Below are 27,208 nucleotides of genomic sequence, written 5' to 3'. Positions count from 1 at the left end.
CTGCAACTACTCTCAGTCCCTGGGCACACAAAAGGCAGTGACACAGGCCCCTTGGGTACCTGCCAGGAGGATTACAATGGGCATGCACTGCAAGAGACTGTGAGATGGGCACACACAAAACTGAAGTCTATTTGTCCTAGAGGTTTTATTGAAGGGGGGGACTACAGTCTTTCAGCTCTGGGGCTGGGGATCTGGGCACATCTAAAGAGGTGCAGAAAGCCTCTAAGGAACAAAAGCCACACAGAGGACCAGCTTACACTGAGCCCAGCGCCCTGGCAAAGGGCCATGCAAATCCAACCAGGCAAAGACCTGAGAAGCTGCACAGCAGGCCCGCCCTAGGAGGTAATCTGGAAGAACAGGTACAAACTAGGTTACGGATCCCACAAGACTGTAAAATTCCAGAGCCAGGGGAAAACAGTATATTGAGCTCGAGGTTCATTCTCATGATTTGGTTATCATTCAGTCTTAAAATTTTCCATTTCTTTTTTTTTTTTTTTAACTTTCCCCCATTTCAACTAGTTTCTTATTTTACCTATTTATTTATTTATTTTTAAGATTTTATTTATTTAACAGAGAGAGACACAGTTAGAGAGGGAAAACAAGCATGGAGAGTGGGAGAGGGAGAAGCAGGTTTCCTGTCAAGCAGGGAGCCCAATGTGGGGCTTGATCCCCGGTATCATGACCCGAGCCAAAGGCAGATGCTTAACAACTGAGCCACCCCGGCACCCTCCCAACTTATGTTTTCAAGTCACTTTTTAACTTTTTCTTTTACATATATGTTTAATAGATATATGCTTCATTTAATCCTTATCTTCACTCTATTCAATTTTATTTTTGTGTATAGATAAGAACTTATCTATATAAACCAATTAATAAGCAAAATAAAGAAACACATTGATAATAATATATTAATAATAAGGAACTTGTACACCCCACTCACAGCGATGGTCAGATCATCTAAGCAGAAGATCAACAAAGAAACAAGAGCTTTGAATGACACACTAGGCCAGATGGACTTCACAGATATATAGGGAACATTCCATCCTAAAACAACAAAATACTCATTATTCTCAATAGAACTTTCTCATAGAACTTTCTCTAGAACAGACCACATACTGGGTCATAAAATAAATCTCAACTGATACCAAAAGACTGAGATTATCCCCTGCATATTTTTTGACCATAGTGCTTTGAAACTTGAACTCAATCACAAGAGGAAATTTGGAAGGAGCTCAAACACTTGGAGGTTAAGGAACATCCTGCTAAAGCATGAAACGTCAACCAGGAAATTAAAGAAGAACTTAAATGATTCCATGAATCATTTCAAACCAGTGAAATGAAATGAAACCAGTGAAAATGAAAACACATTGGATCAAAACCTATGGGATACTGCAAAGGCAGTCCTAGGAGGAGAATACATAACCATCCAAGCCTCTCTCAAAAAATTAGAAAAATCCCAAAGATACAAGCTAACCTTACTCTCAAAAGACCTAGAGAAAGAACAGCAAATAAATCCTAAACCAACAGAAGAGAAATAATAAAGATTAGAGCAGAAAACAATGAAATAGAAACCAGAAAATCAGTAGAACTGATTAACAAAACTAGAAGCTGATTCTTTGAAAGAATTAAAAAATCGATAAGCTTCTAGCCAGATTTATCCAAAAGAAAAAAGAAAGAACCCAAATTAATACAATCATGAATGAAACAGGAGAGGAACAACACAAGGGAATAGACAATTGTAAGAACATATTATGAGCAACTATATGCCAACAAATTAGGCAATCTGGAAGGAAGAAATGGATGTATTCCTGGAAACTTTTGAATTACCAAAACTGAAAAAGGAAGAAACAGAAAATCTGGAAAGACCAATATCCAGCAAGGAAAATGAAGCAGTAATCAAAAATCTCCCAACACATGAGTCCAGGGCCAATGGCTTCCAAGGGGGAATTCTACCTAACATTTAAAGAAGAAATAATACCTATTCTTCTGAAGCTGTTTCAAAAAATTGAAATGGAAGGAAAACTTCCAAACTCATTCTATGAGGCCAACATTACCTTGATCCCCAAACCAGAAAAAGACCCCATCAAAAAGAGAATTACAGACCAATATCCCATCATCCCTAATGAACGTGGATGCCAAAATACTTACCAAGATACTAGCCCATAGGATCCAATAGTACATTAAAAGGATTATTCACCATGACCAAGTGGGATTTATTCCTGGGATGAAATGGTGGTTCAATATCCCCAAATCAATCAATGTGATACACCACATTAATAAAAGAAAAGGTAAGAACCATATGATCCTCTCATTTGCTGCAGAAAAAGCTTTTGACAAAATATGGCATCCTTTTTTGATTAAAACTCCTCACAGTGTAGGGATAGAGGGTACATATCTCAATATCATAAAAGTCATATATTAAAAGCCCACAAGAAATGTCATTCTCAATGGGGAAAAAAATGAGAGCTTCTCCCTTAATGTCAGGAACATGACAGAAATGCCCACTCTCACTACTATTGTTCAACATAGTATTAGAAGTCCTAGCTTTAGCAGTTAGACAACAAAAGGAAATAAAAGGCATTCAAATTGGCAAAGAAGTCAAACTCTCACTCTTTACAGATGACATGATACTTTATGTGGAAAACGCAAAGACCCCACCCCAACATTGCTAGAACTCATACAGCAATTCAGCAACGTGGCAGGATACAAAATCAATGCACAGAAATCAGTTGCATTTCTATACACTAACGATGTGATTGAAGAAAGAGAAATAAAGCAATCAATTACATTTACAGTTGTACCAAAAACCATAAGATACCTTGGGATAAATCTAACCAAAGAAGTAAAGATCTGTACTCTAAAAACTACAGGACACTTAGGAAGGAAATTGAGGGAGACACAAAGAGATGGAAAAGATTCCATGCTCATCTGTTGGAAAAAGAAACATTGTTAAAATGTCTCTGTTGCCCAGAGCAATCTACACATTCAATGCAATCCCCATCAAAATACCATCAATATTGTTCAAGCTGGAACAGACAGTCCTAAAATTTGTATGGAACCACAAAAGACCCCAAATAGCCAAAGCAAACTTGAAAAAGAAAAGCAAAGCTGGTGGCATCACAATGCTGGACTTCAAGCTACATTACAAAGCCATTATCATCAAGACAGTATGATAGTGGCACAAAAAAAGACACATAGATCATTAGAACAGAGTAAAGAGCCCAGAAATGGACCCACAACTCTATGGTCAACCAATATTTGGACAAGCAGAAAGGAATGTCCAATGGAAAAAAGATAGTCTCTTCAACAAATGGTGTTGGGAAAATTGGACAGCCATAAGCAGAAGAATGAAACTGGACCATTTCCTTATGCCACACACAAAAGCAGACTCAAAATGGATGAAAGACTTAATGTGAGACAGGAATCCACCAAAATCCTTAAGGAGAACACAGGCTTTCAACCTCTTCAACCTTGGCTGCAGCAACTTCTTGCAATACACTTCTCCAAAGGCAAGGGAAACAAAGGCAAAAATGAACTATTAGGACTTCATCAAGACAAAAACATTCTGCACAGCAAAGGAAACAGTCAACAAAACTAAAAGGCAACCTACAGAGTAGAAGATTTTTGCAAATGACAAGGGGCTGGTATCCAAGAGCTAGAAAGAACTTATCAAACCCAACACCCAAAAACCAAATAATCTAGTCGAGAAATGGCCAGAAGACATGAATAGACACTTCTCCAAAGAAGACATATGGATGGCCAGGAGATATATGAGAAAATGTTCCATATCACTTGTCATGGGGGAAGTACAAATCAAAACCATAATTAGAATGGCTAAAATTAATAAGACAGGAAACAACAAATGTTGCCAAGGATATGGAGAACAGGTAACACCCTTATACTCTTGGTGGGAATGCAAGCTGGTGCAGCCACTCTGGAAAACAGTATGAAGGTTTCTCAAGAAGTTAAAAATAGAGTTACCCAATGATCTGGAGGTTGCACTACTGGGTATTTACCCCAAAGATACAGATGTAGTGAAAAGATGGGGTTACCTGCATCCCAGTGTTCATAGCAGCAATGTCCATAATAGCCAAACTGCGGAAGGAGACAAAATGTCCTTCAACAGATGAATGGATAAAGATGTGGTTCATCTATATAATGGAATATTACTCATCCATCAGAAAGGAGGAATACCTACCATTTACTTCAACATGGATAGAACTCCAGGGTATTGTGCTGAGTGAGGTGAGTCAGTTAGAAAAAGACAATTATGATATGGTTTAACTCATAGGTAGAATATAAGAAATACTGCAGAAGATCACAGAAAGGGAGGGAAGGAAGGGAAGGGAGGGAAAACTAAATGGGAAGAAATCAGAGAGCAAGACAAACTTTGAGAGACTCTGGACTCCAGGAGACAAACTGAGGGTTACAGAAGGGAGGTGGGTGGGGGGATGTGGTAACCAGGTGACGGGTATTAAAGAGGGCATGTGTTACGATGAGCACTGGGTGTTATATGCAACTAATGAATCACTGAAAACTACATCAAAACCTAATGATGTACTATATGTTGTTTAATTGAATTTAAATTTTAAAAAAAGAGCTGCTACAACTCAACAATAAACAATCTGATTCAACATGAACAAAAGATTTTTTAAATTATGTAACTTTTTCAGCTTTACTGAGGCATAATTGACAAAATTGTAATATATTTAAAATGTACAACATGTTTTTTTGATATGCACATGCATTGTGAAAGGAGTGTATACACATACACATTCAAGGTAATAAACATGTCCATTACCTCACATATTTCTCTTTTCCTCTCTTCTTTCCCTTCCTCCCTTCCTTCTATGAGAATGCTTAAGTTCTCTATAAGCAAATTTAAATTATACAATGTAGTATTATCAACTGTATTCACTGTTATACAGTGGCTCAAAAGAACTTATTCATCTTATAACTTAAAATTTATACCTTTTTACCAGCTTCTCCCTGTTTCCCCCACCACCCCTCTGACTATTTTGACCTCCATTCTGCTCTATGAGTTATACATTTTTAAAAATTATACATGTAAGTGATGTCATGTGTATTTGTCTTTATCTAGCTTATTTCTCTTAGCATCATGCTCTTCAGGTTAATCTGTTGCTGCAAAAGCAGCATTTCCCTCTTTTTAAAAGCTGAATAATATTCCATTGTGTATCTATATCACATTTTCTTTATCCATTGTTCATTCACTGACATGTTGTTTTCATACATTTGATATTGTAAGCAATTCTGCAGTCAACATAGGAGTACAGGTATCTCATTGACATAGTGATTTCATTTTCTTTGGATATATATACAGAAATGGAGTTTCTGGATCATATGGTAGTTCTATTTTTAAATTTTTTGAGGAACTTCCATACTGTTTTCCATAGTGGACACACCAACTTACCTTCCCACCCACAGTATACAAGAGTTCCCTTTTCTCCACATCCTCATCTTTTATCTTTTGGATAATAGACATCCTATCCTCTACTTTGTTGTGGTTTTCATTTGCATTTCTCTGTTGAGCAGTAATGTTGAGCACCATTTCATGTACTTATTGGCCATCTGTATGTCTTCTTTGGAAAAATGTCTCTTTGGGTCCTTTACCCATTTTTTAAAAATTGGGTTATTGGTGTTTTTCCTATTGAGTTCTATAAGTTCCTTGTATATTTTGGATAGTAACTCACCATCACATATATGGTTTGCAAATAATTTCTCTCATTCCATGGGTTGCCTTTTTATTTTGTTGATGGTTTTCTTTGCTATGCAGAAGCTTTTTACTTTGATGTAGTCTCACTAGTTTATTTTTGCTTTTGTTGCCCTTGCTTTTAGCATCAAATCCAAACAGGCATTGCTAAGACCAACGTCTTCTTTTCTTCTAGGAGTTTTATGGTTTCAGATCTCCATTCAAATCTTTAATCCATTTTGAATTGTTTTGTGTGATGTAAGAGTCCAATTTTATTCTTTTGTATGTGGACATTCAGTTTTCCCAGAACATTGAATTGAAGAGACTAGCCTTTCTCCATTGTATATTATTTACTTCTTTTTTGCAAATTAATTGACCATATATGTATGCATGTATGTGTGTGTGTGTGTATTTCTGGGTTCTCTATTCTGTTCCATTCATTTGTGTGTCTCTTTCTTTCCCAACACTATAATATTTTGATTATCATGCTTCATAATGTAGTCTGAAATCAGGAAATGTAATGCCTTCATTTTTATTCTTCTTTCAGATTGCTTTGGCTATTCAGAGTCTTTTGTGATTCCAAACAAATTTTAGGACTGTTTTTTCTATTTCTGTGGAAAATGCCATTGGAATTTTGATAGGTATTGCATTGATTTTGTTAATTGTTTGGGGTATTATGGACACTTAACAATATTATTTTTTCCAAGCAATGATCATAGGATATTTTTTCACTTATTTGTCTTTATTTCATCAATGGATTACAGTTTTCAATGCACAAGTAATTCCCTACCTTAGTTAATTTTTCCCTAGGTATTTTCTTGTTTTTGATACAGTTGTAAATGGGATTATCTTCTTAATTTCTCTTTTCAATAATTAGTTGTTATTATATAGAAATGCAGCTGAGTTTATATATTGACTACCTTTCCTGCAACTTCACTGAATTCATTTATTAGTTTTAATAGGATGTGGTGTTCTGGTGGTATTTTTTGTTTTGTTTTGTTTTGTTTTTGGTGGACTCTAGGGTTTTCTATAAATAATATCATTTGATCTGCAAAGACAATTTTACTTCTTCTTTTAGGTTTTAATTTCTTTTATTTCTTTTTCTTGCCTAATTGCTCTGACTAGGACTTCTAGTATTATATTGAATAAAAATGGCAAGAGTGGACATCCTTGTCTTATTCCTCATTTCAGAAAAAAAGCTTTCAACTTTTTACCATTGAGTATCATGTTAGTTGTGGCCTTGCTGTATGTGGTTTTCATTATTTTAAGGCATTCTATAATAAATTTATTGAGTTTTTATCATGAAAGAAGGCTAAATTTTGACAAGTGAATTTTCTGCATCTACCAAGACGACCATGATTTGGATCCTTCATTTTGTTAATATGGTACATCACATTTATTGATTTGCATATATTGAGCCATCCTTACATCTCTTGGTAAATCCACTTGTTCTTGGTGTATGATCCTTTTACTGTACTGCTGAATTCAGTTCGCTAATATTTTGTTAAGAATTTTTGCATTTATGATCATTAGGGATATTGGTCTATAATTTTCTCTTAGTGTAGTGTCTTTCTTGCTTTGATTATCAGAGTGACGCTGGCCTTGTAAAATGAATTTGGAAATGTTTCTCTTATTCAGTTTTTTAGAAGAGTTTGAGAAGGATTAATATTAATTCTTCTTTAAATGTCTGATAGAATTTACCAATAAAGCCATCTAGCCTTTGTTTGTTAGAAAGTTTTTGATTATTGATTCAAAATCCTTACTAGTAATTGGTCTTTACAGATTTTCTATTTCATCATAATCCAGTCTTACTAGGTTGTGTATCTGTAGGAATTTATGCATTTCTTCTAGTTTATCTAATTTTTGCACAACTGTTTATAGTAGTCTCTTATGATCCTTTGTACTTCTGTGGTATTGATTGTATTACCTGTTCTTTCATTTCTGAAATGAAATGTTCCTCTTTGTTCCTTGGTCTAACTAAAGTTTGTTAATTTTGTTTATCTTTTCAGAAAACAAATGATTATTTCCACTGATGTTTTCTATGGTCTTCTTAATTTCTATTTCATCTGTTTCCACTCTGAAATTTCCCTTCTCTTTCCTTCTACTAATTTGTGCTCATTTGTTCTTCTTTTTCTACTTCCTTAAGGTGTAAAGTCAGATTGATATCTTTTGTTTTTCTTAATATAGGTGTTCATTGCTATGAACCTTCTTCTTTGAATTACTTTGCTGCATCCCATATGTTGGCATGCTGTGTTTCCAGTTTTGTCTCAAGATACTCTTTGATTTCCTCTTTGGCTCATTGGTTGTTCAGTAGTATGTAGTTAAATCTCCACACACTGGTGAATTTTCCAGTTTTCTTCCCGTAATTGATTTCTATTTCAAACCACTGTGGTTGGAGGAGGTTCTTGATATTATTTCAGTATTATATTTATTAAGACCTGTTTTGTGGTCTAGCAATGATCTATCCTGGACAGTGTTCCATATGCACTTGAGAAGAATGTATATTCTGCTGTGTTTGGAAGGACTGTATTGTAAATGTCTAATCTGTCTGGTCAATGTACAGTTTAAGTCCAGTACTTCCTTTTTGCTCTTCTATCTGGATGATCTGTTGTTGAAAGTGGGGTATTGAAATCCTCTAGTATTATTATATTGCTATATATGTTCCCCTTAATATCTGTTTATATTTTGCTTTGTATATTTTGGTGTTCCAATGTTGGGTACATGAATATTTATGATTTTTATATTCTTTTGATGAACAGACTCCTTTATCACAGTATAATGATCTTTATGTTAGTTTTTGGCTTAACTATTTTTGGCTTAACCAAACTCCTTTTGGTTTCCATTTGCATGAAAAATTTTTTCCAATCCTTCACGTTCATCCTTTATGTGTTTTTACAGGTGAAGTGAGACTTATAGGTAGCTTATAACTGAGGGTTTTTTTTTTTTTTTTAAATACACTCAGACACTTTGTGTCTTCTGGTTGGAGAATTTCATTCACTTATAGATAATTATGGACTTAGTATTGCTATTTTGTTGATTGTTTTCTGGCTGTTTTATATCTTAAATAAAATATCTTGTATCTATTTTAAGCTGATAACTTAATTTCAAATGTGTACAAAAGCGCTGCATTTTTACACTTTCCCCACATTAATGCTACATTTTTTATGATTACGATTTACCTCTTTTTATGTTGTGTATCCATTAACAACTTGCTGTAGTTACAGTTATCTTTAACACTTTGTATTTTAATCCTTATACTAGAATTGTGATTTATCTGCTACCATTAGTTTGAGTATTCTTTTTTTTTTTTTTTTTTTTTTTTAGTTTGAGTATTCTGAATTTAATTATACATCTACCTTTTACTAGTGAATTTTATACTTCCACATATTTTCATGTTACTAATTAGCTCCTTTGTTTCAGCTTAAAAAACCCCCTTTAACATTTCTTGTAAGGCTGACTAGGGAGGATGAACTCTTCAGCTTTTATTTGTCTGGAAAACTTTACCCTTCGATTCTAAAGGACAGTTTGGCCCCATAGAGTTTCTTGCTTCGCAGTTTTTTTCCTTCATCACTTTGAATATATCATTCCACTCTCTTCTGGCCTACAAAATTTCTGCTGAAAAACTCACTTTTCTGTGACTTTTTTTTATCCCCCAAAAAGTAGAAATCACTTTTCTCCTGCTGCCTATAATTGCCTTTCAGCTTCTGAAAATTTATTTGTGTTTCAATATGGATCTCTTTAGATTCATCTTTTTTAGATTCTTTTCTGGATCTGAATGTGTGTTTGTTTCTACAGATTAAGGAAATTTACAGCCATTATTTCTTCAATTAAGCTTTCTGCACCTTTCTCTCTCTCTGTCTCTTCTCCTTCTGGGACCTCCAATTTGGTCTGCTTGTTGTTAATTTTGTTTATCTTTTCAGAAAACCAATGATTATTTCCACTGATGTTTTCTATGGTCTTCTTAATTTCTATTTCATCTATTTCCATTATTTTTCCCTTTTGCTTCTCTAATTGGATGAATTCCACTTCATTGTCTTTGAATTTGTTGATCCTTTCCTCTGCTTGATCTGGTCTGCTATTAAAACCCTCTATTGTGGGCACCTGGGTGGCTCAGTGGGTTAAAGCCGCTGCCTTTGGCTCAGGTCATGGTCTCAGGGTCCTGGGATCGAGTCCCACATTGGGCTCTCTGCTCAGCAGGGAGCCTGCTTCTCTCTCTCTCTCTCTCTCTCTCTCTCTCTCTGCCTGCCTCTCCATCTACTTGTGATCTCTCTCTGTTAAATAAATAAATAAAATCTTAAAAAAAAAACCACTCTATTGAATTTTTTAAGTCTGTTATTGTATTCTTTGGTTCTATAAATTCTGTTTAGTGCTTTTTTATATTTTCTATCCCTTTGTTAAAATTCTCAATGTTCATGCATTGTTCTCCTGACCTTGATGAGCATCTTTATGGCCATTATTTCAAACCCTATCAGGTAGACCACTGACTTCTGAAATATAGGTTTCTAGAGATTTATCCTGTTTTTTTATTTGGAATATATTCTCTTCTTTCTTCATTTTTTTCTTGAGTCTCTATGGTGGATTCATTGTATTAGATAAAACAGTCACTTCTCCCAGTCTTAACAGACTGGTCTTATACAGGAGATGAATTTCATCAGTCAGCCAAGCTCAAGCTTCTAGGTCTCTCAGGCATTTGTGATTCTCCTAGCCACCAGATTCTTAATGTTCCCCAACAGCTGAATATGTGCCAAGACCTCAGTGTTCCAAAGAGACAGATCACAGTCAGAACCTATATGCAGGCTAAATTAGAAGCCAAACCCTCAGGCAGTAGGTGGGAAAGTATGCAGGTGAGGCTCTTCCACAGAGAAACTGAGAAGTAGGTATTTGCCTATTCCTTCTGCACTGAGCCAGGGTGTGTATCCATGCTGGGATTGGAGGAGAGTGCTCCTGCACCACTTAAAAACTGCTTATTTGTTTGTTATAGTCCTATAGGACTTTTCAGTGCAACCCCCATTGGCAATCAGAGCCAGGGAAGGTGTGGACCATCCTCAGGCAGCAACTGTAAAAACTAGGGCAGTAGGTTGTGTAAAGTCTCCTTCTAATAGTGGCCTAATTATATAATTGGAGTTAGCTAGAGGGAGAAAGTAGTAGAAGTGCCTACTAGCTCCCCTGGACAACTCCATTAAGGACTGTAACTAACAACTAGATATGTGCAAATTATAAACCAGACCCTCAGGCGGTGGGCTATAAAGTATGTAGTCTACTCCCTTCCAGGAAAAGACTGAAAAATGGACCCTTTTTTTCCCCCCTGCTTCCTGTATACTAAGCCTCTTGGAGGACAGCCACAGTGAGTGCTAGCATGTAAAGAACTAGCTTTGTTTTCTGTGGTGCTGTGGGACTTGTGCTTATAAACTCTACTGGCTTTCAGAGCTAGGAATTTGGGGCACCTGTCCCTTGGGTGAGAACCTTAAAAGTTGGAATCCTTTATGTCCTGTCCAAATGCTTTTCTTCTCAGGAAGAGGCTGAGAGTTGGGGGTATCTTCCTTATAGTATGGTTCTGTGCCAGAAATGGGTTTACAATATGTTTGTCTCATCTTCCCTACCCATTTCACTGTGGTTATTTTTTTTAGTTGCCTGATGTGGTAGGAGTCAATCAGCTAGTTTCCAGGGTTTTTTTGCCACGGAAATTGTTCTGTGAGTAGCTATACTTTATGTGCATCTGTGGAAGGAGGGAAGTTCAGGGGCCTCCTATGTCACCACCTTGGTCCCTTCTACAAAGGAATGGCATATACATTGCTCCAAAGAAGATATACAAATGGCGAATAAGCACATGGAAAGATGCTCCGTATAATTCATTAAGGAAATGCAAATCAAAATCATAATAAGGTTACCACTTCACATCCATTGGAATGGCTACTATTTTAAAAAAATGTAAAATAACAAGTATTTGTAGGATGAGGATAAGCTGGGAACTTTTGTGTATTGTTGCTAGAAATGTAAAATGGTATAGCCATTATGGAGAACATTACGATGATTCTTCAGAAAGTTAAAAGTAGGATTGCCATATAATCCAGCAATTTCACTACCATAGATATATACTCAAAAGAATTGAAAACAGGGACTCAAATACTTGCATACAAGTATTCATGTTAGCATTATTCTCTGTAGCTAAAAGGTAGAAACAACCCAAATTTCCATGAACAGATAAAGGATAAGCAAAATGTGATATATACATGCAATGGAATGTTGTTCAGCTTTAAAACAGAATGAAATGATGAACCTTGAAAACCTTGTTAAGTGAAATAAGACACAAAAGAATAAATATTATATCATTCCACTTATATGAGGTGTCCAGAAGAAGCAAATTCATACAAACTGCAATAGAAGTTATCAGGGGCTTAGGGAAGAGGAGAATGAGAAGCTATTGTTTAAGAGGTACAGAGTTTCTATTTGAGATGGTAAGTTCTAGAAATGGATAGTGATGATGATTGTGCAACACTGTAAATGCACTTAATGGATTGAATTGAATTGACTTGTACAATATTGTACATAATTGAATAGTACACTTAAAATAGTTAAAACGGTAACTGTATATTTTACCAAAAATTTAAAAAAAAAAAAAAAAAAAAAAAAGCCTATTTTTTGAAAAGATTTTATTTATTTACTTGACAGACAGAAATCACAAGTAGGCAGAGAGGCAGGCAGAGAGAGAGGAGGAAGAAGGCTCCCTGCTGAGCAGAGAGCCTGATGCGGGGCTCGATCCCAGGACTCTGGGATCATGACCTGAGCTGAAGGCAGAGGCTCAACCCACTGAGCCACCCAGGCGCCCCTAAAAAGCCTATTTTTAAAATTTTTATTTTTTGATCATAAAGTCTAGTTACAAATCATTAATAGATTTGAATATTTCATTTTCATAGAGGCCCAGAACAACGTTTGTAAATTTCTACAGTGCTGCCTAAAATGCTGTTTCTGGTGTTTGGAAAGAATGGTAAAGTTTTTTAACAGAAATGCCTATGTTATGGTAAGTAGATTATTTTTTTATTTACTGATTTCTTCTTTGCAAACCCAAACCCCATTTGCACATTTCCATCTCTAACACTTTTTACCTCATGCAGTTGAATTTATCACCATGTTGATACAAGGATTTGTGATTCCCATGTATGATTCAGAGCTATGCTTTCCTAGTTGAGATAACATCTAAACTGTACTTCATTATTACTGTTAATATCTTTTTAAAGAGGGAAAATATTATTTACCTTAGAAATTTTTAAATATGCTAGATTGAAAAGATTTTGTGTGTCTTTGACATTGTTTAGTGGAAGGAGAGGTTAGTCTGTATTCCACTCTGAGAAAAAAGAAAAGTCTTTCTAATTCTGGGACTTACGTATTTCTAGGGAATGGTCTATTTCTTCTTGTAAATCTTATGTTGAAGTGTGTGGGAATCGATAAGGCCTAACTAAAGTGTTACTTCTTTCCTGTGGGGAATATGGAGATTTTTAAAAACAGGGGTTCCAAAAACAATTCTTCTAGAATTTAGTAACTACAACCTTATGATACTTGCTGATTATCACCATGACACAGAATCTGCAGGGGTGATTCAAATAGTCCTGAAGATTTAAATAGCCATTGATTTACCTCCAGTAAGAATACTGTATTGAGCCTTTTAATCAATAAATCAATGTATCGAAAGGTGTTGTTTTCCTGAGAATAATCTTTAAAGTAAATGCTGCAACATTTTTCCTATTCACAACAGACCCTACCTAGCCCAGACACTTCAAAGACAGAAACCATATCCTGGGATTAGAAGAAAAAGATCTACTTCTGTGTGAATTCCCATGGAGTTAACAGGCATATAGTATCTGAAGCACACCTTATTGTAAACGCCCCTAACAGCTGTGCAGAGTTGAGGATGTACAGTTCTCTGGTCTCACATGTACCCAAAGGCTAGAAAGAGGAATGACAGTAGCAGGCTGGGTGATAAGAGAATTAATTCATTTTCCTGTCATTGGATTGTCTGTTGGTCTTGTTAGGGCATGTTACTGACTCCAGAATAATAACAACTGTTTTCCTCAGATTGCAATATATGGCAAAAACTTCTGCAGGTCAGCAAGAGATGCTTTCAATCTGCTGATGAGAAATGTTTTAAAGTAAGTAATCAGGTTGAATTTGCAAAAAAAAATTTGGTGAACCTTGAGCATCAAATACTTCACATGTGATTTAAATTGATGGTGATCTTATTAGACATGAATATTATCTTTCAATTGGATAGATTTAAATCTCTCTCACACTATTTCTTTTGTATCTTAGAATGTTGCTTCTATCATCCATCTACATCTTCACACTCACTGGCATTTTATTGATTTTTATTATCCCTTCTGCTCAAGAAAGTCTCCACACAAACATCATGTCTCTGACCATTTCCTTCTCCTCAAATTGACAGAGTGAGCAAAAGCAGGGAAAAAATGAAACCTTCTCAAAATTCAGGGTGTCTTACTTGGGCTTTGAAACAGAGGCTGACATATCTAATTATGCCAGATAGCCCTACAATGCCATCTTCTGTTTACTTCATCAAAAATAAATCAGAACTTCATTTGGGAGGTCTACCTTCATTTCTTGCATTTAACAAAGGCCAAATAAAATTTCCAGCGAACACATATCAAAACGAGCTCATGAATTATTTACTCTCATAAATTTCAAGTGACAAATGTAATTTAAACACAAAATTATACTTTCTTTTTTTTTTTTTTTCTGATTCTCAGAGTTGCAGTTATGGATAAAGTTACAGACTTTGTTCTAATCCTGGGGAAAATTCTAGTTGCTGGATGTATAGGTAAGTGATAATAATAAATATAGTAGTAAGTCTAAAAAGTACTTGGAAAAACTTCTTTGCTATAAAAAACTATGTTTCTTTGCAAATACATAATATGCATGTTCTGCCTGCCCAATGTAGGTGTGCTGGCCTTTTTACTCTTCACACACAGATTGCCAACGATGATAGAAGGACCGACATCTTTAAATTACTACTGGGTACCTTTGCTGGTAAGATCTGGTGTCTTAGTCAGTTCAAGCGTCTATAATAAAAATATCATAGATTGGAAGGCTTAAGCAAGAATTTATTCCTCACGGCTCTGAAGGCTGAGAAGTCCAAGATTAAGGTGCCCACAGAGTCAGTTCCTGGTGAGAGCTCTCTTCTTGGTTTGCAAAGAGACACCCCCCTCCCCCGCCGTCTCACTATATCCTAACATGGTGGAGAGAGATCTCATCATCTCTCCTATCTTTTAATGGCACTAATCCCATTCATGAGGGCTCCACCCTCATGACCTACTTACCTCCCCAAACCTCACCTCTAGATATCCTCATATTAGGGATTAGGTTCAACATATGCATTTTGAGAGGACACAATTCATTCATAACCACTGTGTAATATTGACTCTGATTTATCAGAGATGGCAAAAAAAGAAAAGGGGGGGAACAAGAAAAATAATAATAGTTAACATTATTGGTCCTATTTTGTGCCAAGCCTTATTCTGTTTCAGATTGGATTGCTTAGAAACAACCTCTGAGACAGGATTGCATGCAGAATTAGGAAGTGTTTTCCTGAGATACCCTGGTAACAAGGAAGTGAGGAGGGCAGGCATGGGCAAAGGAAAAAGCTGCAGTTAGAGTGGGGGCCTCAGACATATTGATGGGAATTCTTCTGAAGGAAGAAGTAGGCCTCTGTATGTGGTGGTTGGCCAGGGATTGCCCCCTGGATGGGGGTGTAACCTTGGGAGAGGCAGTTCCTGGCAATAAGGGCAATTCCTAGTGAGGGAAGCCTCTCAGTCTTCTGCAGGCTACATTCCTAACAACTGGAGGAGAGATGCAGCAGTTGGAGAGGACCTGATGGGAGCCTGGCAGCATCTATAGCAATTAACTCATTTGCTCAATCCATATGCCATGAATACTGTTATTATCACATTCTCCCCTCGCCCACCAGTAATTTTTTTTTTCAAAGATTTTATCCATTTACTTGACAGAGAGAGATAACAAGTAGGCAGAGAGGCAGGCAGAGAGAGAGAAAGAGAGAGAAGCAGGCTCCCTGCTGAGCAGAGAGCCCGATGTGGGGCTTGATCCCAGAACCCTGGGATCATGACCCGAGCCGAAGGCAGAGGCTTAACCCACTGAGCCACCCAGGCGCCCCTCACCAGTAATTTTTTATAGGAGGCAGGAGGCACAGTGAGGTTAAGTAACTTGTTGAGTGAGTGCCTGGCAAGTGATTCAACCCCTAGGCAGTGTGTGCTCTTAACTCGCATGCTTTCCTGCCTCAGTGTACAGGATCCTAAATCTGGGATATTTTTGTAGGCATTGGGGATAGTGGTAAGAAAATTAACAGGTAATATAATATATTTAAATCCCAGTGCAAAGTACCCAAAATTGTTATTGGATTTTTTTGGGTCTCTATGTTGAAATCTTTTCTACATAGGGTACTTCAAAGTTTCTCATCCTGACTTTCATTTAAAGCTGAATTATTGTGCTTCTGGACAAGTTAATGACGTCTTCATTTTGTTCTTTACTCATTTGCAGACTGTCATTATTGGATCTTACCTAGTTGCCCATGGATTCTTCAGCGTCTATGCAATGTGTATTGATACAATTTTCATCTGCTTCTGTAAGTTTTCAGTATATGTGTTTTCTCCCTTTGGAGAGTAACTGAAAGATAAGAAGGTTAAGACCCATGTACTTAGCTGGCTTGTGGATTTGCTATGGTTTGGCTGCAACTACCAAATATTGTTTATTTGGAAAGAGACTCTGTTTAGTAGATGCTCTTTAAACCTTAACAGCTGAGAGAATGAAGTTGGCAAAGCACAGGAGAGTCCGCTACTGAAATGAACCTCAGGCTCCACTGCATGGTGTTAGCATGAAACTGTTTTTTTCGTTTCTTAGTATTTTCAAGTTTTAATGATAAATCACAACAGAATCGTATCATTAACAGAACTGAGGACATAACTGGGCTTTGAGACCAGAGTAGAGGAACACTTTGAGGAGAGCTTTTATAATTCTGATAAAGCCAAGCTGGCAATGGTTTCAGAGACACATAGAGCCAATTCACACTATATTCACTGAGGGGAATGTCTGGGAAACAGCTCGATCATTCTGATGCTTAGAGTTAAAATACTTCTTGCGAGCTTTCATCACTGACTTATTTCTGTGCCTCTATGTGGCATTTGTAGCTCATAATGGATAGGTTTTCTATTAGTATCTCATCTTAAAAGCCTTGGAGAACCTGATGCCCTAGGAACTTGACCTGGCCCTTACCTTCAGCCTAGAGAAAGGAGGTTCAGCAGGTGAAAGAACAAATTGTTAAGCCCTCCAGCTATGCCCTGTAGAGATTATTTCTCTGGCACCTTGTTCTTAAGAGAAGCAGAGAAAACATTCTATGACAGGTCATTACTGAGTGATCCACTTGTGTAAAATTAATAGTTTATTTTTTGGCATCACTCACGACACCAACTTTACACAGGGGTCAGGGGAGGAGATACTACTAATAAGGAGACATATTCAAGGGGGAAAAAACCAAACTTCCTAGAAAGTGGTTTGCCTTTTTTTTTTCCTTAATATTTAAAAATTATTTTCAGTAGCTGGACAATTCAGAAATCAAGAAAACTAGACATACTAGTTAGTTCTCTCTGGCTATGGACGAAACAGACATGTTTAATCATCTTCTAATGCCACTGTCAGCGGTTTATTAGGAGAAGCCATCTACAAAATGCCACATTCTAATGCTACTGTCAGCGGTTTATTAGGAGACGCCATCTACAAAATGCCACATGAACAAACATCAGCTCAGGTTGGAGATGGAGGAAGAGCACAGAATTGTAGTGCCTGAGACAGAGGTCTTAAATTTCAAAGATCTCTTTTTTCATCTCAGATACTAATGATAGCAACAGTGGGAGATCCCTTTAGGATCTTCCCCCTTCTTATAACTGAAAATGTCTCTGAAAATGTATCTCAGGGAATGCACAGAAGCCACTAGCTCCCAATCTTTGGAAGCTTTGGAAAAATCTTACGGATTTTAAATTTGACAAGGATATTAAATTTGAGTGGTAAGAACTGTTTCCCAACTTTTTATGTTAATAATTGCCAGCTTCTGAAAATCAGGTGTAATTTCAGCTTTACTCAATCTTGTGTGTTGAACATGAACAGTTTCCTTCTGGAGACTCTTGTCTTTGAGAATAAAGAACAAGGGATACCAAATTCTATTTCTCCTCCTCCCTAACCTTTACGATCGCAACATCTTACTTTGGAAAACATTCTTCTTAAATGGTGCTATAAGCCAAATTCTGATTGTGTATAACTGTACCCATATAATCTTTATAATTTTTTATATAATCTTTTATAATCTCTTTTTATACTTATTCTCTTGGCTGCCAGATAGCTGGTATTTTTAAAAATGCAAACCATTTGCAAACACTGTGTTTATAGAAACATGGCATCTTTTTAATATTACCAGGCAATGAGAATTTTGATCCCAGTTTGAGAAAAAAGTAATGTTATTGATGATTATTAATGTGATTCATACCAAGCTTCCTAATAATGCTTCAAGGGTAATAACAATATAGATATACTATATATGATATAGAAATATGGTTAAGGAAGAAAGAACAAAAATGTGTCCATCATATTCACTCCTCAGCTTTCCATTTTGTCTGAGAAAGGTCACTGTGAGGTCCAATGTAAAAAATCTAAATCAGTAATCCAACCATTCCCCCAAAAGGATGAAAAACAATTTAGAATTATTCCATAAATCTATGATTATCTTGTATGTTTTTACATAATATTTCTTATCCTTTGTCAAAATAATGGCTATGAATAACAAAATCTTTAATACACTTAGTGAAAACATAGAGTTAAGTTGTACTTGTATACTTATTGATAGATATTATCTACTGCGAATTCTATCTTTAGGAAGCTTATTCTGTGCCAACTTCTTACACTTCAGCATCATTTTGGGGCTTTCCCTGAATCACCCGATAGGTATGTGCTCAGTGAACACTCCGTCATTTTATTATTAGCCTAGGCAAAGCAGGAAGGTAAATTCATGTGTTATGTGAAGTCAGAAAACACTGCCAATAATTTTCTAATGCAATTCTGAGGAGATTTAAGACAGGATGACTTATAGTTAAGTAGAACCAGAACCGAACTAGTTGTTCAAGAGGCTGGGTCCTCACCTCATTCTGACTGCTCCAGAGCTTTTGACGTCAGGAGAATCATTTCAATACGTGGGTCTCCGTTTCTTCATCTATATCAGGTATGGACTTTCATTAAAAGTGACTTTGGACTGAAATTCAATTACTATTCTACGTTTATCACAGACTTTTTATTCAGCTTCCTCTCAGAAGACGTGGCATTTTACCTTTCTGAAATGAACAGTCACAGATTTAGAGATGATTCTGTTGAAAGCACATGAAGGATCTTATTAACCTTTAAACTATATAAATATAAACCTTTAAACTATAAAATAAACCTCTTTGGGCATTGGTGGGATTTAGGAAGTTTTAGTTCTTCCTGGAAGAGATTGAAGTTTCTTACTTGGTCCAGCAATTTAACAGTACTAATTGTCTTATATTTGACTTTCTAACACTAATTTCTCTGATTTTTCCTTGTTTGATTCTCCAATTCATAAAAAATACATTTAATTCTGCTGCCGCTTGCTGCTTTTGCCTGCTTTGGCTGCTGCATATACAGGTGAAGATCTGGAAAGAAATGATGGATCCAGAGAAAAACCCTACTACATAGCCCCTACCCTGCACGGAACTCTGAACAAGATGCAACTAGTTCCCCAGAAGCAGAAAGAGTAGAAAAGCTCCAAACAGTGACATTCATTTTTTAAATAGAACTTTTGTAAATTAGATCATTTGTAACTTGAAAATGATGCTTTTGAGTAATGTGAAATTTCTGAGCTTATTCCTGAAAAGCCAGAACGTGGTACCACCTGAGGTGACAAGCATTTGATGACAGTAGCCTCTGTGAACTAGGCTACTTTATTGACTGTGGTCCCAGCTGAAAAGCAAGGTGTAAATGTCAAACATTTTTAAAGCCTATAGCCAAAAGTGTTTTAAATGAGACTTTTATAACTCAGAGTGCTGTTTCCCACTGAAGCACTTTGCTCGCCTTTCTTTTTATAAATGTATATTTGTAAAGGGTATTCAGGCAATTTTTTGAAAGCACTATAAATGTATAGTCAATTAGCCATAAAGAGATGATATAGCTAACCAGCATATGGTACTAAATTTGTAAATATGGTGCTATGGTTATAGCTGCTCCAGCTAGTGGACAGCTTTCTCGACTGTGATTAAACTTGTATAAATGTTTTCCTAGGAAGTATATTTCAGTGTGTGATTCAAGACCATTTGAAACAGAGATGTTAATGTTATACAAGTTCCATAGAGAACTCTGCTAGGTAAAAATTACTGGGGAACCTCATAGCCCACTTTGTTTTAGTGAAATTATATTCATAGTAAAGTTGAATCTGGGTTTTGGGATATCATTTCCAATAATATGAACATCTAGCCACCATGAATATATTCTGAACAAAACTGAAATAGGTACATAACTTATACCTTTTGTCTCTAACCCAGATGGAGACCAGTTCCTATTTTCCTATTCCCACCATACAGAAAATTGGAATGGATTTGTTTCAGAAGAGTGATTCTGTCTTTCACAAGCATATCTGTTTTTCTAGATGAAAGAGATTTTTTTTTTTACTTCATTCTACAAAAGGTTTAGTTGTAGCTCAACTTATGTGAGGAAAGAGAAAAGATGATTAAGACACTACAGATTTTATCCTAAGGGAATATACTACTAGCACTCCACTGTTACCTTTTCTCGTACCTTTATAGGGGTGTACTGTGCATTAGGAAATCTCTCCCTTGAGAGTTTTAGTAGGAAAGTTATTTTTATACTCCATCCTTGCTGGTCACAGCAACAAGCTGGTTGCTGGCAGCCATACCTTAGTCTTTTGCAGAGTGGAGCAGAACATGAATCAGACACTCAAGTACTTTGCCCATCTACTCCTGTGTGCACACGTGTATGATTTGGCTAACAGTTACCCCAAAGGAACACTAAATCAAGTAGTATCCTTGGGCATTTACACTAAGCTTGTGTATAGGGATTATTTATGTATTGATAGAAAGAAATATGTTTATCTAAGATTGTGGTCGAAATGTGATCTAACTATGATCCATGTATTTAAGAAGAGTCAGAAATGTATCATCGTGTCACAAATTAATTTAATTTATGTGACAAATTAATGTCACAAATTAAAAACCAACTTACTTAATGATCCTGAAGTATGGGAACATAGATTTAGACTGATTCTGATAGCTTAATAGCAAGAAGTCAATGAATATGGAAGATTTTCTAAATAGGTCTTTATAATGGCCACCATCTTGTTCTTGGCTTATTTTCTTGAGATTATTAGAGTCAGAAGTGTCACTTGGCTTCACCTAGTGGCAAAGGGCCTTCACTCTCATTCTCCTTGAAGCATAAATTCAGAGAAGCGTAATAATCTGTCTTTCTGGACGGTTATTGTTATCCAACAACACAGAAGTCTCAACCAAGATCTAGTAAATAGTTACTTCTCTTTTTTCTTTTTTTTAAATTTTTAAAAAAAAATTTTTAAGATTTTATTTATTTATTTGACAGGCAGAGTTCACAAGTAGGCAGAGAGGCAGGCAGAGAGAGAGGAGGAAGCAGGCTCCCTGCTGAGCAGAGAGCCTGATGTGGGGCTCAATCCCAGGACTCTGGGATCATGACCTGAGCCGAAGGCAGCAGCTTTAACCCACTGAGCCATCCAGGCGCCCCAACTTCTCTTTTTTCTTTTTCTCTTTCTTTGTTTTCTTTTTTCTTTTTCTTTTCTTTCTTTCTCTTTCTTTCTTTCTTTCTTTCTTTTTTTTTTTTTTTTGAGAGCGAGAGAGAGAGAGTGCAAGTACATGTGTGTACACACGAGCAGCAGAAAGAGGAGAGGGAGAGAATCTTAAACACAATCCACATCCAGTGGAGAGCCCAGTGCTGGACCTCATGACCCTGAGATTATGACCTGGGCCATAATCAAGAGTAGGAGGCTTAACCATCTGAGCTACCCAGGTGTCCCAGTTACCTCTCTCTTAAGTGTTGAAAAATGATAGAGAATATATCCTCTTCAGGAGTAGTTGAATGATACATAATGATGAAACAACACAATTCTAATTCTTTTTGGTAGGCAGCAGAATCATTCTGAGAACTTCTAATAGACATCTGTGCCCCTTCCCTAACAGATTCTGATATGTTGTGTTTGGGCAAGGGGTAGCTTGTGAATTATTATAAAGTTCTCTAGTTGATTCTGATACACATAAAAATTGGAAAATCACTTGAATAAAATACAAATCAACACGCAAGAAACTAGTTGCCTGTATCAGACGAGATCGGGCGCGTTCAGGGTGGTATGGCCGTAGACGGCCTGTATTATATTCTTGACTGTTTCAGGAGTTAGAAAATTAAGACAAAGATTAATTTGGAGACTTTGAATAATCATAACTACTTCTGTCTTTTAGATTCTTGGACTAGGTGGGGCCCATGTGTTACATGTTTAATATTATATCTGCTGATCAGACCAAAAAGTTCACTAGAGTAAGAGAGTTCACTGAATTATATGGAGGCACATTCTATAGCTGGTTATAATTTAAGGATATAACCCATGGGTACAAAATCATAAGAAAATAAATGTCATTTAGCTCAATATTTTTAAATTTCTTTACTACTTAAAGGAAGAAGTTTTAACTATATTATGGACCTAGTTCTAGTTAGAAAGAGTTTTCCTCATTAGTTACTTCTTTGTGTAGAAGAGAATAAAAATGAGCATTATTTTTGAGGGAAGAAATTAGAAGCTATTATCTTATAAAGCAATTAAAGTAATTAACTGCAAAACAATATTTTTCAAAACTTGCAGTTTAAGGCTTTGAAATACATTAAAACTTTACAAATCTTTAAAACTGTGCTACCCAAACTGTTGATGGCAAAACAAAAGAAATTTTGAACAAACACAATAATTTAGAAAGTAAATTGAGTACATATTACTTTTCAGGAATTTGAAGGTGAATTTAGAAATTCCGGATGAGGCTTTTTGTTTTTGTTATTTTTGGTTAGTTTGCCATCCGAAAGAAGGTAGAAGTTATTTCCTCAAACATGCCCCTGAGAGGCATGCATTATTGGCAGACTATGACTTCATACACAGAATTAGATGGTATTTTACTAACATGATAACAAGGGCTGCTTGTTTTCTCATAGGTATGTTTATAATGATGATACCAAACTATGCTATTTTTAAAAAGAGAATGTTTTGAACTGCTGTAAAGCAAGTGTGCAGCAGATGGCGATGTTACTTCTCTTACAGTTTTGCTTTGATATTTACTCTGTGCCATTCTTCCTCCTAGTGGAAGATATAGAAAGAAACGATGGTTCTCCTGAAAGGCCCTATTACATGAGTCAGTCTCTGCTGAAGATTTTGAACGAGCCAAATATGCAAACTAAGAAGCATTAGAAGTGCAAACTGTGGTCATCCTGCAGCGCGGTGTGTAACCTAATCTTCATCTGCTGTGTCTGCACAACACTCGTTTCATAAGTGCTTTGTATTTGGGACACTGTATTCACCACCTTGTTGGCTTTTATTTGCATGTTTAATACCAAAGCTTATACTGTAATATGTGAAGCCATCAGAAGTCGCAAGGGAATTGTTAACAACATGGTACATTTTTATACTAAGATCTTTTGTTGTGTAATTCATTTTTAAATACAGTGGCTTGGATGTTTTGAAAACACTATTGAATGAATATGTTCATATTCTTTATATATTACATTGAAAAATGAAACGTTATTTAAACTGATAGCTCCTAATATATTTTTTAAATTACAACTAAAAGACTTCTGCAGGGAAAATTGGTCAACAAAGTGAAATAGAAAATTCTAAAGTTTTCCCCACTCCTGTTTGACAGTAAATTGGTAAAAGGACTGCCTGCTCCAGATTTTGCTCTCTTTAAGTATAGAATGTTTCCTATTAAACAAATTGCCAATCATCCAGCCTTTACTACTTAGTCCTCTCTGACAAAGTGCCTTACTGGCTGTTTAATATTACCCAGCTTTTGTGGGCAAGTTTACAAACGCTGTTTAAAAAAAAACAAAAAAACAACCTGCAATGTTTAGTGATTGAAACAAGTCTTCTTGAATTTGTTTTCCTCTTAGCTCACTGGTTAGAAACCACTTGTCATTTCAGTATGTTTGATATCTTCACTATATAGAGTATGTTTTGCAGCATCAACAATTTCCCTTGCGCCTAGTGGACATTCATGAATGTGTACTACACGCAAGAAAAAAAAAAGTGAAAGGTTGCTTGTTAGTTTTTTTTTTTACTAAAAGTGAAAAGTTTAAAAATCTAATCTTTTCTATAGTAAATCTTTGAAAATAGGTATAAGATTACATTTCTCAATGTTTTACACAGTTTGGAAAAGGACACCTTGAGAAATTACAAAGGGAAACTTTACCCCTGGAAAGGGTGCTCACAGGTGTCATGTACTGAATTGCTCTGTTTTAAATGATTGTTTATTATCATCAAGAAGTGGTCTATGTATGTTATTTCATTTTTTAACTTTTGATATGAAATAATCACTTTATTAATAATGTTAACTTTTATTGTGCTAATGTAAAAAGGAACATGATTTCTAATTCAATTTTAAGTAATTTTACTAGTACTACTAACTTTAAAGAAAATGAATTCAGTTGGTTACTCAGTGTTAAAGTATTCACTACAAGGGAATGTCAGTCAGATATGATAATTTGTGAAAAAGCCTTGAGAATCAACTGTAAGTTACTATTAGCTTATCTATGATCACATTTGTTTAAATGTGACTTTAGATAATCTTTTATGCCAAAAACAAACTCACATGAGCACATGACAGTCTGAGCTCTATAATCACTGTGTTTCTGCTGTGCAGAAATATTAGGAACATATCGTCTAAATATCTTTGATAACTAAAATGTTTAATATTAAATAAAATTTGTTGTTACTCATCATTTTAAATCTGTTTTTTTTCTTCTAATAAAGATTTAGATTAAAAAAAAAAAGCCCTGTCTTTTTATTTCTTTAAGCTAGAAAATGAGAAAAGCTTTAGTTTTTAAAACCTACCACAGGCTGACAGAATCTTCTCTGTATGAACTAAGGGTTTTGTTTATTTTTTTTTTTACTAGATTTATCCTTTTAAAAATTTCCATTTTTCTCTAGCTGTGCATTGTCCAATAACTGTAACTGATAATTTATATGAAGTGAATAGGTAAAAACTAAATGGATAAGAAATAGATTTTTAAAACCCAAACAGTGGCCTAAATTAGTTGGTCTTTGTTTTAATTTACCAAAGGTTTGCTCAGTCCCTCATTTGGTTTTATCAACATTGGAAGAAGCAAATCTCATTTTAAAGGCAGGGATGAATTTAGAGAAGGTTTAAAAAAAGTGAACACTAATGATAGTTTTCTAAGACAAGATTAAGTGTACCTACCAATAGCTCATCTTAAGCTAAAAGTTATCTTTTACATCCAGCTCTTCCTTAACAAATGTGTAAAAATCCGTTTTTTACTTAAGTCATCAAAATTAATTTTTCTTTAAAATTTAATGGATTTCTTTCAATGGAAACATAAAATATTCTTGCAGTTTTCAGTGTTCTTTTAAAATGTTCCAAATCTAATTAGATGCTAATACAATTAGTGATTCTACTAACTTAAAATAAAAATACAGTTTGGTTTCTGGAAGAAATCTAAATTCTACTTTAGATTTTAATAACTCTTACTTTTAGAAGATAAAGCACTAATCCTATTTCTAAAGTGTTTGAAACTAGACTATGATTAGATTTTTCTGTGTTGCCTACAAAGTTTAAGAAGTTTGTAAATCCATACACTACAATTACACTATTAAAAGTTCTGGGGAATCACCAGGCAAAATGCAGTTATTATGTAAACTAATATTGGAAATGGGCTCTGTGTAACAATTCTGTATTTTTCTTTTACTGTGTAGATGAATAGCACTCATTCCAATGTATGTTCTTTCACTTTTACAAGTGGTGCCTCAGGAAATTGCTCTTAAACTCTAACCAGGCACAATAATTATCTCCAGTATTATCTGGTTCTGGGCTGGGGAACATGCTTTATAAATCAGTCTTTGTTGGCATAAGATGGACAAAATTGAACTAAAATTATTATTGCAGACCATGGTATATGAAATGGTGTCGACATTTTTTCCAGTTTTTTTGCAAATATTATCCTTAATGTTTGTTTTTAAAGTATAGCTATATGATTATAAGAATACAATTCAATAAATTACAGATGAAAATAAATAGCTTACCAATATAGCAGTAATAATTTACTTTCCCAAAGTAATTGTCCATATATCGTGTTTTTTCCGCTAGAACTAACATGGATATTGAAGAGTTCTCTGAGGACCTAAGTTACTTCTGGCCCCTGTGAGTCTATACATCTCCCAGAAAACAAAACTATCCCTCACTAAAACAAATGTGATTAATTCACTCATGAAAATTGAGTACCACATTATACAAGGCTTGGACATCAGGATAACTTCAAGGTCATGGACTCTCGGGCCAAATTAGCCAACTTCTCCACAACCTTCCAAGAATAAAAGGTAGCTAAAACAGCACAGAATCTGGCAATATCTTTTCTAATGTTTTTTTGTGCTGGGAAGACTGGGGACTGTTATGGCACATTTGAAAGCAATCAAGAGTTCCAGGGAAGATGACAGAGTAGGAAGATCCTAAGCTCACCTCCTCCAGGGGATACAGCCAGATAACACCTACATCAGGGTAAACAACCCAGAAAAGAACCCAAAGACTGACAGAACAGACTGCACAACTCAATGTAGAGAAGAGGTCACATCAAAGAGGGTAGGAAGAACAGAGATGCCTTGGGAACTAAACAGACCCATAACAGTACTGTCTGCAGGAGGGAGGGAGGCCCTGGGTGTGGAGGGGGAGAGAAGCAGAACTTCACACTAGGCATACCACACATGGGGAACCTGCACAAGAAAGAGGAATCCCTATAACGTTTGGCTTTGAAAAACCAGAGGGGTAGATTTTCCAAGTCTTACAATCAGTGGCACTTAAAATCTGTAACTTTAAAAATCAGCATGCTGGCCCCTGGGCAAGCGAGGAGGGCAGTAAGAATCTGAGTCCCTACACTTAAAGAGACAGTACAACAAATATCCCCTCAGAGATACTGCACAGATGCTGCAGTATGAAAAAGTCTGGGCTAAAGAAGAGGGAGATTTGCTTATTATCCTCAGTGTGTGTGCTGGATGGGGAGGGATCTCTGAGAGATTTTGAGAACAAAATTTCTGGAGGGTGCCATTGCCCTCCCCTGACTCCTAGTCTAGATACACAGAAGCCTGCAAGAATAAGCATAGTGTCCACACTTTCCACCTTGCTTATGAAC

The 27,208-nt window shown here is 35.8% G+C and overlaps 1 protein-coding gene across 2 annotated transcripts in view; it reads left to right on the top strand.

Annotated features, from left to right (window-relative positions):
- Positions 1–26,410, top strand: part of SLC44A5 (solute carrier family 44 member 5) — a 403,850-nt gene extending 377,440 nt beyond the window's left edge. For both annotated transcript variants that reach the window (XM_059137458.1, XM_059137460.1), the window contains exons 19-25: positions 12,625–12,728; positions 13,781–13,854; positions 14,467–14,537; positions 14,658–14,746; positions 16,271–16,355; positions 23,158–23,294; positions 26,173–26,410. In XM_059137458.1, the coding sequence (XP_058993441.1) occupies positions 12,625–12,728; positions 13,781–13,854; positions 14,467–14,537; positions 14,658–14,746; positions 16,271–16,355; positions 23,158–23,264 (530 nt within the window). In that variant the 3' untranslated portion in view covers positions 23,265–23,294; positions 26,173–26,410. The remainder of the gene's footprint in view (positions 1–12,624; positions 12,729–13,780; positions 13,855–14,466; positions 14,538–14,657; positions 14,747–16,270; positions 16,356–23,157; positions 23,295–26,172) is intronic.
- Positions 26,411–27,208: the final 798 nt, after the last annotated feature.

This window comes from Mustela lutreola, chromosome 10 (genome assembly GCF_030435805.1).
Source record: "Mustela lutreola isolate mMusLut2 chromosome 10, mMusLut2.pri, whole genome shotgun sequence".
In the NCBI taxonomy this organism is placed as follows: domain Eukaryota; kingdom Metazoa; phylum Chordata; class Mammalia; order Carnivora; family Mustelidae; genus Mustela; species Mustela lutreola.
This window is presented reverse-complemented; position numbering and strand designations above follow the sequence as displayed.